The sequence below is a fragment of the Hyaena hyaena genome, unplaced genomic scaffold, assembly GCF_003009895.1.
Source record: "Hyaena hyaena isolate Hyena2069 unplaced genomic scaffold, ASM300989v1 scaffold_235, whole genome shotgun sequence".
Classification (NCBI taxonomy): Eukaryota; Metazoa; Chordata; class Mammalia; order Carnivora; family Hyaenidae; genus Hyaena; species Hyaena hyaena.
In genome coordinates, this window is record NW_024080867.1 from 691,421 (window position 1) to 703,706 (window position 12,286).

At 59.6% G+C, this 12,286-nt stretch overlaps 2 protein-coding genes across 6 annotated transcripts in view; both read right to left on the reverse strand.

The window, feature by feature from the left end:
• Positions 1-187: 187 nt before the first annotated feature.
• Positions 188-10,641, reverse strand: TMC4 (transmembrane channel like 4). Of its 2 annotated transcripts, XM_039244176.1 has the most exons (15): positions 10,535-10,641; positions 9,775-9,988; positions 8,384-8,529; positions 7,847-8,079; positions 7,634-7,755; positions 3,825-3,972; positions 3,154-3,321; positions 2,809-2,972; positions 2,408-2,534; positions 2,062-2,159; positions 1,617-1,800; positions 1,175-1,305; positions 905-1,060; positions 580-658; positions 188-480 (listed from the first exon to the last, which is right to left on the reverse strand). In XM_039244176.1, exons 1-15 carry the CDS (start codon positions 10,611-10,613, stop codon positions 412-414), a joined length of 2,118 nt encoding a protein of 705 aa, XP_039100107.1. In that variant the 5' UTR covers positions 10,614-10,641; the 3' UTR covers positions 188-411. The 2 variants fall into 2 exon arrangements, with proteins under 2 accessions (XP_039100107.1, XP_039100109.1); XM_039244178.1 differs by lacking the exons at positions 905-1,060; positions 1,175-1,305.
• A 197-nt stretch (positions 10,642-10,838) lies between these two features.
• The window catches only part of MBOAT7 (membrane bound O-acyltransferase domain containing 7), a 14,157-nt gene continuing 12,709 nt past the window's right edge, over positions 10,839-12,286 (reverse strand). For all 4 annotated transcript variants that reach the window (XM_039244189.1, XM_039244187.1, XM_039244188.1 and 1 more), the window contains one exon: positions 10,839-11,784. In XM_039244189.1, coding sequence (XP_039100120.1) covers positions 11,391-11,784 — 394 coding nt within the window. In that variant the 3' untranslated portion in view covers positions 10,839-11,390. The remainder of the gene's footprint in view (positions 11,785-12,286) is intronic.

Genomic DNA, 12,286 nt, shown 5'->3' on the forward strand with positions numbered 1-12,286 from the left:
TAGCGACCACCTCGCATCAAGGTTCTGAGCCAATCAGGTGCCCCCACCCAAGCTTACCGGACGCGGCCACTGATTGGCTGGTATGCCTGTCAAGTCTTCTCGAGGCCAATACACTTGATCCGCTTGTGTCCGACTCCTCCCCCCACCTCCCCGCCGCGTTTCAGGATGCGATTTACAAAGAACGGTCTGCAAGCTAAGCTGTCTTTATTGAAAGAAGACAGACATTCACTGGAGTCTAAGGGTGGGGCAGCTTCAGGGTCCTGGAAATCTCTGAATCCCACGGCTGTAAGGGCGTGGGTTTTTCTCCACTTTTTCCATTTTACAGGCGAGGTGCCGCGGACTTACAAAGGGTCTGGGAGCGCAGGTCTGAGTCAGAAAGTGGGACATCGTTCTGAGCAAGGCTAGGGGAGGTCAAAGAGCTCCGTTGGCCGCGCTCAGTGCCACGGCGCGCTGTGCCAGGAAGACCTTATTCTGCGCCTCCTAGGTAAAGGGTAAAGAGAGGTAGGGTGAAACAGGCCCCTCTCCCCACTGTTTCCTCCCATATGCAGGACCCATTCCCAGGAACCCAGTTTGGCTCACCGTCTCTATCTGGCGTTTGAGCTCAGAGATAAGACGTCCATAGGAGTTAGCCAAGACCAAGGTATACACCATCAGGAGGCTAGAGGAGACAGAAATGGAAGTCACACCCACAACGCTCTTAGACCATCTTCAAGGTATGGCCCCTTAGAAACCAAGGACCTGAACCCCCAGCCCGTGCCTCCCTCAGACCCAGGAGTTCAGGCCCCATCCTGTCCTCCCTAGACTCAGGAATTTGGGTCCCCGGCCCCTTCTTCTCTTAGAAACAGGAGGGGGGGGGAGTCCCAGATCACACAAACTCAGACCTAGGAGTCTGGACCCCTCTCACCTGGAGATCAACAAGAGAGGCACAGCAAAAGCCTGGGTCCCCAGGAAAAAGAGAAAGTTCTGGGTGATGCGAGGAAGTCTGGAAATAGACTCCGGGATCTTGGCCCAGATGGACGGCTGACCTCGGAATGGACCACACAGCTTAGAAGGTGGGATCCTGAAGAAGTCAGAGACAGACAGTCCTCAAGTATGGCCAAAATTCAGAATCCTGGACGACGGCGGAGGGATGGAGGGATGGAGGGGGGTAGAGGCAGGCACCTCTCACACTTACAAGAAGATGCTGTAAAGCACGGGAACAGCGGAGATGGCCAGACCCAGGAGAAGGACCAAGGGGAAAAAGAAGTTCACTGTGGAGGCCCGAAAGGTGCGGGAGGCCGGAGAGCAGGTGAAGAAAAGTGTGAACTGCGGCGAGGAGGAGGAAATTTGAGACATAAGAATCTGAGCCCTAGCCTGTCCTTTTTCACCATCCAGAAGTCCGGGTCCCCTGATACCCGCCCCCCCCCCCCCCAAGTCAGGAACTAGAAGTGCCTAGACCTTTGCTGCCATCAGACCCAGGAAACCGGGTCCCTTCCCTCGGACTGAAAAGATGCGCTAGACCCCTTCTCCCGCATCCAGAAGTCTGTCCTCCAGACCCCCCCTCTCTCAGGATGGAGTAGCTGGGAACACTCGCAACCCCACTCCCCCAGGACCCAGAAGTCCGCCACACTCCTCACCTTCTTGAAATAGAAAAGTAGCAGGAACTTGACCGTGTTGATCATGGGTAGTAGAGGGCAGAAAAAACTGCCTACCCAGACCACGGTCTGCGCGTAGATGAGCCCCAGCACCTCGTCAGGCACCTGAAACTCCTGGGTTCCCACCGTGCGTCCCAGCGCGCCGGGACAGAAGCCACAGAACAGCCTGAGGGGCGGGGCGGGGCCGAGTCAGAGGCGCGGCGCCCGAGTCGCCCCGCCTCCACCGCGCCACACACCAATCAGAAGTGAGCAAGTCTGAGCGAGGTGGAGCTTTCACAGGCCTGGAGGGAGTGTGCGCGCAGGCGCGGGCCTGAGGGTGGACGTAGGGGCGGGGCCAGAGGGAAGCAACTAGGAAACAAGGGGGCGTGGCCTGCGGGTTGGGCCGCCGTGGGAGGGGCGGGGCTACTGCGCGGGGCGGAGCTCTCACTTTCGAGGAAACTGGATGAGCAGCATGACAGCCAGACCAGTCAGCAGATCAAAGAGCAGGAGTTTGTACATTTCCTGCCCCAGCCGAGTCTCCCAACACTGAGGAAGGAAGTCCTGGGTCAGAAAGATCTCAGGACTCAGGCAGATAAGGACCAAGAACCCAAGTCTCCAAATCGCAAGTGTGAGATCCTTACTATCCTTTCTCTGGGGTTCCTCCGATTTCTCCATCCCTACCCCTGTCCTCAAGAGGAGGGGTGTTCCAGCACCTAAACCTGATGTTTGGACCCACCCAGCTTCTCCTCTCCTTCAGGGACCCAGGATTTGGGGTGTTCCTCCTTCCATCTCACCGGTAGCTCTTTGTAATTGTAGCCGCAGGTTTTGCACTCCTCGGCCTCGGCATTGCCCCCGCAAGTGATCTGATTCCAGAGAGAGAAGAGCAAGACCAGCAGGGAGGCCAGGCGGAGAAACACGGTCCTGGCGGAGAAGGGGGGGAGGGGCGGGGAAGGGTAAGAAAGGGGGATCAGCACTGACCAGTGCTCACTACGCGCTGGGCCCCTCCGGTGCGGGACACACAATTCTCCCCACTTCAAAGAAGAAGAAACCGAGGCTCTGTGAGCAAGAGTCAGGATCTGAATACAGATCTCACCGGGCCCCACATCCTGGAGATTTCTGTGCCTTATGAACTGCAGCCAGTGCCCTTCAGACCAGGCCGTGCCACCATCCCCCGCCCACCCCCAAAGGCTAGAACCTGAGCAGGATAAAAACAATTTGGCGGCTCCTGGTGTAGCCCTCCAGCGGGGCAATGAGGTTGAACACAGGGGGCAGCAAGAAGTTGACGCCAGAGATGAAGATGGACGGAAGGTAATCCACCCCTAGCTTCACCAGTGGCACTTGCTGGACAAGGGGCAGCTCCTGGGGGAGAGGGTGGACCAAGCAAAGAGGTTCGGGAGGAAGGTCCTCCCCCAGCACCCCGAAGTCCGAACATACACCCCATTCCTCCTAAGATCGCAGGAATTCTAGACTTCAGTGCCCTCCAACCTTGGATAATGGGATTCCAGGCCCGCAGGAGCCCCTCCCCCAGGGCCCTCCGCACCTGCAGCTCCACGGTGGCTCCCGTAGCCCAGTAGACTCCGTAGAAGGCCGCCCCCAGGAGGGCAAGCACCAGCAGATTGAGCAGGACCCGCACCGACCACACCTTGGCTTGCTGGCCCAGGGTCCGCACTGCAGCTCGGCGCCGCACCACGGCTTCCTCCAGCTCCACCTGAGGCCAGGAAAGACGTCCATTTGGCTCAGTTCCCCCCAGGCCGGGCCAGGGGTCCAGAGCCCCTGCTCAGCGCTGCCCAAGGGCTTCTACAACCCTGGTCCCAGCCCCTCCGTGGTCCTCCACGTGACCGTTTAGCTATCCTGGCCCCGCCCTCCCGGAGTCTCCCTCCAGCACCCACAGGACACGCCCCAGCACCCCTCGCCCCGCCCCTCCGAGGCCCCGCCCAGCACTCACGCCCAGTGCCCACTTCAAGTCGCTTCTAGTTCCAGGACCTGTATCGTACCCCGGGGAGCTTCGGGCGCCGGCCCCTTCCTGCTGCTGGGTTTTTCCTGTGCCCTTTGACCTCAGGTATCCCTATTGTGGTCTCTTCCCAGCCCTCTCCTTTCCCAAGGCCCGCCTCCTCGGAAGAAAGCTCCACCCAGCATCTCTCGGGGAGCCCCTTCCCTGGTCGCGGCCCCGCCCCCTCTGGTCCCTCGGTGGCTGTAGACCTGGACGCGCACCTGCAGCTCGTATCGGATGATGCGCTGGCGCAGCCGCACGTGGACATCCCCACGAAGGCCGAAGTCCCAGGCAGAGAACACCCGGTGGCTGTAGCTGGTCAGGGTCCCGGACTCAGCCAACAACGTCTGTTTCAGTCCTGACATGGAGCTAAGGGAGGGAAGAGCCAGGAGACAGAATGTGGGAGGTCAGCCCCCCAACCCCCCCCCCTTATGGGACAAACAGGGAAGACGAACCCTAGGACCTCGGGCATTTGGCGAGCTGCTACCTAGCAGAGAGAGAGTCAGAGATGCAGACACATGGAGCCTAAGACCGAGAGAGAGATTCAGGGGCAGACTCGGGAACATAGACACTGGAGACAGAGAAGCACAGAAACCCAGTAGACAGAGACAGAGTTCCAGAGAGTAGGGGACAGGAACCCAGAGTGAGACAAAGACCCTGGGGACAGAAATTTAGAGGGGATACAGAGACCCTAAAGGGGACAGATTCAGAGAAAGGGGGACAGTGAAACAGGGAGAAAGAAATCTAGAGAGAGGAGTCAGAGACTCAGAGGTAAGGACAAACGTCCAGAGAACGGGGTTGGGGGAGAAGGACCCAGAAGAGAAAGACAGAGACTCAAATAAGCGGGACAAAGTCCAGAGAAAACTGGACCAGGAGGCTCGGTACCCCACTCACTGCTCCCACGCGACCCCCAGCTCCCCTTCAGTGGGCACTTATGGAGGACTGACTCCCGGTCTCTCTGCTTCCACCTGGGCCCTCTTGAATCCATTCTGTTCTTGGGCCCGTGGAACCTTCTTTATATGCAGATGGACTAGGCCTGCTCTCTAAAACCTATTCCACAGCTTCTCCTTGTTCTTGATGTTTAGGCTCCTTAATCCCACAGCCAGCCAGCGTGCCCTGATCTAGCCCCCGCCTGCTTGTTGAAGCTCAAATCCAGTCCCTACTCCTCCCCCCCCCATGACCTTTCATTTCTCAGAAAATTCCAAACGTCTTCTCACCACAGAGCCTTTGCACTTGCAGTTGCCCCTGCCCAGAATGTCCAGGTCTCTGCTGCTCACCCGGCCAGTTTCTTCTCATCTTTCTGGGCTCTTCTTACAAGTCACCTCCTCAGATAGTCCTTTACTGACCACTCCATTCAACGAGGCTTCCCACCCGTTCTCTATCTCAGGGTGGTGGGTGGTGGTGGCAAACACTATGGCGCCAGTTTGTATAAATAAAGCTTTATTGGAACAGGGCCACGTGCACTCATTTGCTGTCGACGGCTGCATTAGCCCGACAGCAACAGTTTAATTCACACAGAGACTGTATTGCCAGAAAACATGAAAATATTTCCTGGCTGGCCTGGATTAAGAAAAAATTGCTGACCCCTGCTCTATCGCCTTGATCATAGGATCCCATTTGGTCTCTATATAGTACTGTTCCCAAATGAAATAGCTGATTTGTTTTTAAAAAAAATTTTTAAATGTATATTTTTGAGAGAGAGAGAGAGAGGAGAGAGAGAGGGAGAGAGAGAGACGGAGCATGAGTGGGAGAGGGGGAGACACAGAACCTGAAGCAGCTCCAGGCCTCCAGCTGTCAGCACAGAGCCCGACGCAGGGCTCGAACTCACGAACCGTGAGATCATGACCTGAGCCGAAGTCAGATGTTTAACCGACCAAGCCACCCAGGTGCCCCTAGCTCGTTTGCTTTCTAACGTAAGATTTGCTTTTTATCTCGCAGTTTATCTCACTTCCTGGCTGTGAGCCGCACAAAGGTGGGGGACCCGGAGCTCATACCCCTGGGCCCTGGCACAGTGCCTGGCATTTAGGAGACACTCCACTTCATTTTCTTTAAGCCCCTGGCCGCCTTCTTGACGCAGTCCCTCCCCTCAGAGAGCTCCCAGTCTTGCCTGAATGCCAGCGCGTCCCAGATTTGCACCTCCGGACCAGACCTGTCTCCAGAACCCACATATGCAACTGCCTACCCCTCACTCCCCACATATGTCCAAAACCCGTCTCAGAATGGCCGGAGCCACACTGCCCGCAGGTGGGGCCCCTTCTGCCGCTCTCCCCACCTCGCGACAGGGCCGCCCATCCAGATGCTCAGCACCCGGAGTCCTTCCTAACTTCCAAGCTTCCCCGCCCCCACATGCAATCGCTGGGGGATCCCCTGGGCTCTACTCAACAGACACAGAGAGCCTCCCTCTTCCATGGAGAACAGGCCAGAGCAATCCACCGTATTAACAGAAAGGATGGGGGGTGGAGGGAAATGGGGGCACTTGGAGAGATCTTGAGGGGGCTTCTGGAGGCTGGTCACATTCCATTGGAACATTCTACGCTCTAACCTTTGGTTTCTGCATGTTTCTGGATAGGTGTGATACGTTTAAAATGAAAAACATATAGGTGCGCCTGGCTGGCTGTCGTTTGATCTTCCTCCTCTTGACTTCCACTCAGGGTATGATCTCACAGTCTGTGAGTTCAAGGCCCACGTTGGGCTCCGTGCTCATGGTGCAGAGCTACCCTCAGCTCCTCTGTCCCCCGCTCTCTCTTTCTGCCCCTGCTCCGCTGGTGCCCGCACACTCTCTCAAAATAAATAAACTTTAAAAAAGTGCCACAGCGAAGAAAGACATGATAATGTGAAGAGATGGAGGCATCAGCTAAGGCTAGAGTGCCAATCATGTTGCAAAACACAAATGTATCCAATCAACACCTTGTACACTTTTAATGTACACGATATGATTTATATCATTGATTATATCTCAAGGAAGCTGGGGGCGGTGGGGAAGAAAGGAAAAGAAAGAAAAGGAAGGAAGGAAGGAAGGGAGGAAGGAAGGAAGGAAGGAAGGAAAAGAAAAGAGAAATTCGAAATTGACCCCTACCAGCACCCCGGTGCAAGCTACCACCTCCCTTGCCTGGATTGTCACCACAGCCTCGTCACTGCTGCACCTGCTGCTTGCTCATCCCCAACTCCCCCCTCCTTCTTCCCTCCCCTTCTCCCTCCTTCCGTCCACCACAGAGCCAGAGAGGAAGCCTTTTACAAGCTAAGTCAGATCAGGGTGATCTGCTCAAGAGCCTGCAGTGAGTCCCATGTCACTCAGAGAGAAGTCACATCCTTTACAGAGTGGGACGCCTCTTCATGGCTCTCCCCACTTCCCTGTGCACCCTCCACCATGCATCCCTGCTCCTGGCTTGCTCTGGCTGGGCGCTCTACCTGCAATGCTCATTCCCTGGGTATTTATCTGGCCAGACCCTTCACCCCCTTCAATGTCTTTATTTAAACGTCTTGTCTCATTGAGGCTTCTGGGGGGCGGGGGGGCTAAATACAGCAGCCTGGCACATTCTCACTGGCGGCCCCCCGCACCTGCTGTGTGTCCAGAGCCCCCCTCACTTTCTAACGCACCATGTCATTGACTCATTTGTGGCTGCTTATCACCTGTCTCCCCCTGGTAAACTGTCAGCTCCCCAAGGACAGGACTCTGTCTGGTTTTTGTTTGTGTCTAGAACCATGGCAGCCGACACATAGTAGTAGCTTAATAAATATCTGTTGCCAGAATGAGTGAGTCACCCCTGTTTGTTTCCTATAAAGCATGCTCCCCTCCAGAAAAGATATAGTTAATTTGTGTGGTTAAGCTCTTACATTCCTGCAGTAGACTCTAAAGCCACAGGAAGGAGAAACTTCCCAATTTGTCATGGGTCTTTAGCACGAATGAAACATTTTAAAATGTGATTCATGTCCAACTGAGAGAAAAGGATCAAACTTCAAGACTCTGGATTCCTGGGGAGGAGGCTTCTACCACGACGACTCCCTCCCCAGGGTCCCTGGTGTCACTGACCGATGGAGGATGAGCACCAGGTGCAGGAGGCCAATGACAAACACAGAGCACAGGTAGGCGACGGCTAGGTGTCGGCGGGGTGGGTAGAATCCATAGAAGAGAGGAGACCATTCTAGAAAACCCTGTCGAGGGAAAGGTCACCGTGGGGCTAGGCAATGGGGGCTGGGAGCACCGAGACTCAGACGGGGGTCTCCCAGGGACCCACGCACTCACCTCTCCTGAGAGCAAGCTGAAGAGATGGGTGGGGAAGGTGACTAGGCCTTGGGGGTTGGGGTTGTAGAAGCCACAGGGTGAGGAGGTGTCAGGGCCAGGGGGACCCGGGGGCGTCCCTTCCAGCCAGGTGGGCAGCAGCATCATGCAGGCCCTCAGCACGGACGCCAGCACGTTGAGAAGCAGCAGAAAACGGAGCAGGGAGAAGTAGGACTCGGTACCGGCTCCAAACTGGCCTGCAGGAGGCGCCACAGAGGCCTGTGGGTGTTTTCTGAGTCCTGACCCTCAGCTCCCTCCTCCCTCAGACCCAGGAGTCCAGGCCCCCAGCCCCTCCTCCCTCAGACCCAGGCGTCCTGGCCCCCAGCCCCTCCTCCCTCAGACCCAGGGGTCCGGGCCCCCAGCCCCTCCTCCCTCAGACCCAGGATCAGGCCCCCAGCCCCCTCCTCCCTCAGACCCAGGGGTCTGGGCCCCCAGCCCCTCCTCCCTCAGACCCAGGGGTCCGGGCCCCTCCCCAAGACAGCTGCCTCAGCCCTGACGCACCCCCGATCCGCTTCAGCGTCCACGCCCAGGGCTGCAAGGTGTGCAGGCGTTCCTGTATCTTCTCCTTTGACCGCCGAAGCCTCAGGGCCCACTGGGCCTCCCTGGAGTCCGATCCCTGGGCCACTTTGTCCCTGGCATGGGTCTGCCTGGTACAGAAACAAATTTAAAGACAGAAAATGAGGGCCTAGTATCCCCAATGGACACCCCCCAAACGTGGAAGCACCCCAACAGTGGGACCTGGAGGTGAACTGCAGCGTATTGGTAACTGGGACGCTCTACAGCGAGAGGAGACACACCCGGGAAGCCAGGCGGAAGTCGGAGGTGCAGGGATCTGCGAGTTGCAGACCAAGCGCGCTCACGCCGGGCTCTTTAGGTACGCACTCGCGGGTGGCAGAACCATACGGGGAAGTGATCATCACACAAGTCTGGGAGGAATAATTGTGGGGAGAGGGGGTGACGGCGGCAAGCGGGGTGCTTCTGGGAGCCGCAGAGCAGAGGCCCCTGGCCCAGGTGCAGTCTGCCTGGCCGCTCGCTGGGTGGGGGGGATGTACTCTGCGCAGGATGCTCCCTGCACTTTGCTGTAGGCAGATCTCATGAAGGAAAGGTGAAAAGAAGGAAAGAATACGTGTCTGGGTTTTGTCCCTGTTCCTGGCACAGAGCGTTAAAACCCTTGGAAGACCTTAAGTGAAGAGATCCAGGTGTCTTCTGGAGCGGAAGTGAGGTGACTTTTGGACCCCGTCCAAGAGTGGGGGCTGGTAGCCAGGGAAACCAGCCGCAGGTGTGGGAGGGGGGAGGGGGGCTTGGAACTTGTAGTCCCATCCCCGGCCTCCAGGGCGAGGAGAGGGGCTGGAGGCTGAGTTTGCTCGCCAGCGGCCCAAGATTTCATCAAGCGCGCCCATGTCACGGGACGTCCAGAGAAACCCGAAAGGATGGGGTTCACAGAACAATTTCAAGACGCACGACCCCGTCCTCAGATGGGCCTGGCCCCTGCCTCTGATTTGTGCCGCCCTGGCTAGAAATGCATGACACACGCACACCTTCCAAAAGTTCGAGTGCAGGCACTTTGCTTTGGGGAAACACCCGTATTTCTCTGAGCTTTACCCAGGCAGGCCGAGGGGAGGCTTCACAGAAAGGCTGTACTGCGGGCAGCGCGGGGAGCCTGTGTTGACCAAGCATCGTTCCCCAGCCCGCCCAGCTCCGTCGCGGCAGGGAAAGGAGGAGTGACAAACTTCAACAAGCAGGAGACAGACTCACAGACACACATAGAGCGGAGAGGGACACACAGAGAAGAGAGAGTCCTGAGTCGGGGAGGCGGGACACAGCAGGGGAGGCAGAGGGCCCTGCGGTCGACTTGGCCCACAGCTGGGTGGGGAGCAGGAGGCGAGCCTCACCTGTGGGCCCGGCGGGCCTGCATGGGCCAGGGAAGCTCCCGGGAGGGCATGGGTTGCTCCAGCTCCTTTTCGGCGGCTTCTGCCAAGGCCTGGATGTTGCTCTCTCCATCTTCTCCCTCCTCCCTCGATGACCCCCAGGGGAGAATCCCGGGTCCTCGGTACCGAAGGGTAGCAGCACTGGGGAGCTCATTCAGCACGGAGGAGAGTGACGGGCCTGGGGCAGGGGAGGGGCGGAGCTAGGAGGGCGCAGGACTCCCAGCCCCCAGCCCCTCCTCCCTCAGACCCAGGGGTCCAGGCCCCCAGCCCCTCCTCCCTCAGACCCAGGGGTCCAGGCCCCCAGCCCCTCCTCCCTCGGACCCAGGAGTCCGGACCCCCGGCCCCTCCTCCCTCGGACCCCGGAGTCCAGGCCCCCGGCCCCTCCTCCCTCAGATCTGGGAGTCCAGGCACCAGGGCCCCTCTGCAAGCAACCAAATGTGCCCCCCCCAAGGGCTGAGGAGCCCATTCTTCAACTTTCTTTTCCCTCTAATTCGGGAGTTTGCTACCCTGGCCCCCTCCCCACCCCCCACTGAGACTGGAGTCTGGACCTCCAGACCCTCCCCAGAACGCAGGAGTCCTAGGCCCTGGTTCCCTTCCCCCACCCAGAAAGCCAGGAATCGAAACCGTCCCCCTTCTGCCCTCTGCACTCTGGAGTCCAGATTGCCTACCTCCCCCAGGACTCCCGCCAGCTTGAGGGGCTGGACCCTGGTCCCCACTCCCCCACCTGCTCGGGCCCCCCGGGGTGCCGGCCACCCTCCAGAGGAGCCCCAGGCATCCGGTTCCCACGTCGGGCCTTCTTCCATGGCCCCAGGTGCAGCTGTGTTTCCGTCTCTAGCGGCCGGCTGGGCGGGGCCTGCCCCGGGGAAGGAAGGGACCCCGGCAGGTCCGCACCTGGCCAGCAGGTGGCGGTGAGGAGGGGGACACTTCAGCATCAGGGCTGCTGCTGGGAACAAACGCGGACGCCAGCGCGGTTCCGGGAAGCCCGGCTCGGCGAGCCCCACGCCGGCGATCAGGCACAGACACGGTCGGTCTTTGCGAAACACTTTATTGGGGGAGGCTCACACATTCTGACCGTGTCTCAGGCCAGAGAACGACAAGAGAGTGACAGGTGCGCTGGGACCCTGAGGTGGCTCAGATGAAAGCTGCAAAAATGTCCACAGGCCTGCTCCTTCGTGCCTCAGTTTCCCCTCTATGAAACGGGAGGGTTATGTTTCCTTCCGGGTCTGAAACACTGGTCAGAGCGGGATGAAAGCCACAGGGAGGCGGGTCCCCGCTGCCAGAAGCTCCTACCCCACGCCCTGGAGCCACACACGCATCTGCACCAGAAGACGTGGCCCTGCGACCTCCGGCGGGGAGAGGGCGCGCGGCCCTTCCAGAGCCCTCCGGGCAGAGGGCGGGGAAGCAGAGGGCCGCAGCCGGGCTCCGTCGGGCGCAGGGCACGGCCGAGGAGATGGGAATCCTCTCCGGGCCCCTGGCCAGTCGGGCAATCTTTCTGGGAAAGGGGACAGCGGCCGGGGTCACAGGATTCCCAGGCAAAAAGCTTGGTGGCTGGACAGACTGGCAAAGAGCGTCGCGGCAGCCTATTCCTCCCGGAGCTTTTCTGGGGCCAGTCTGGCGGCCGAGGGGGCGGGCGCGGCCTTCCTCCGGCCGGGGCCGCCCCCGCCCAGAACCAGCCCCAGCAGCAGCGCGGCCAAGGCCAGGATGTGCATGCAGAAGTAGACGGAGGCCCAGTACCGGATGGTGTCGCCCAGGGACAGCAGCACGAAGCCCATGCACATGTAGTCGTAGGCGCGCATCTTCAGGAACCAGTGCACCCAGTCCCACGCCTTCTGGCCCCCGGGACTGAGCCTCCCGCGCAGGGCCGACTCCAGCCGGGCCTCGGCCGCCAGGCACAGCGGGATGGTCAGGAAGCTTAGGTAGTAGCCAGGGTGCAGGCCGTGCCAGTAGGCGCTCAGCAACATGGTCCAGGCGCTCCTGGGGGAGGGGCTGGGATTCAGGACCCTGGAGCCCAGACCCTCAGGCCCTCCTCCCTGACACCCAGGAATCCAGAACCCCAGCCCACCTCCCACAGACCCAGGAGTCCTGCCCCCAGCCCCTCCTCCCTCAGTCCTGGTCCCCAACTCCTCCCTCAGATCCCGGAGTCCAGGCCCCCGGCCCCTCCTCCCTCAACCCAGGAATCCAGACCCTCAGCCCCTCCTCCCTCAGACCCAGGAGTCCAGGCCCCCAGCCCCTCCTCCCTCAGACCCAGGAGTCCAGGCCCCCAGCCCCTCCTCCCTCAGACCCGGGAGTCCTGGCCCCCAACCCCTCCTCCCTCAGTCCTGGTCCCCAACTCCTCCCTCAGATCCCGGAGTCCAGGCCCCCGGCCCCTCCTCCCTCAGACCCGGGAGTCCTGGCCCCCAGCCCCTCCTCCCTCAGTCCTGGTCCCCAACTCCTCCCTCAGATCCCGGAGTCCAGGCCCCCGGCCCCTCCTCCCTCA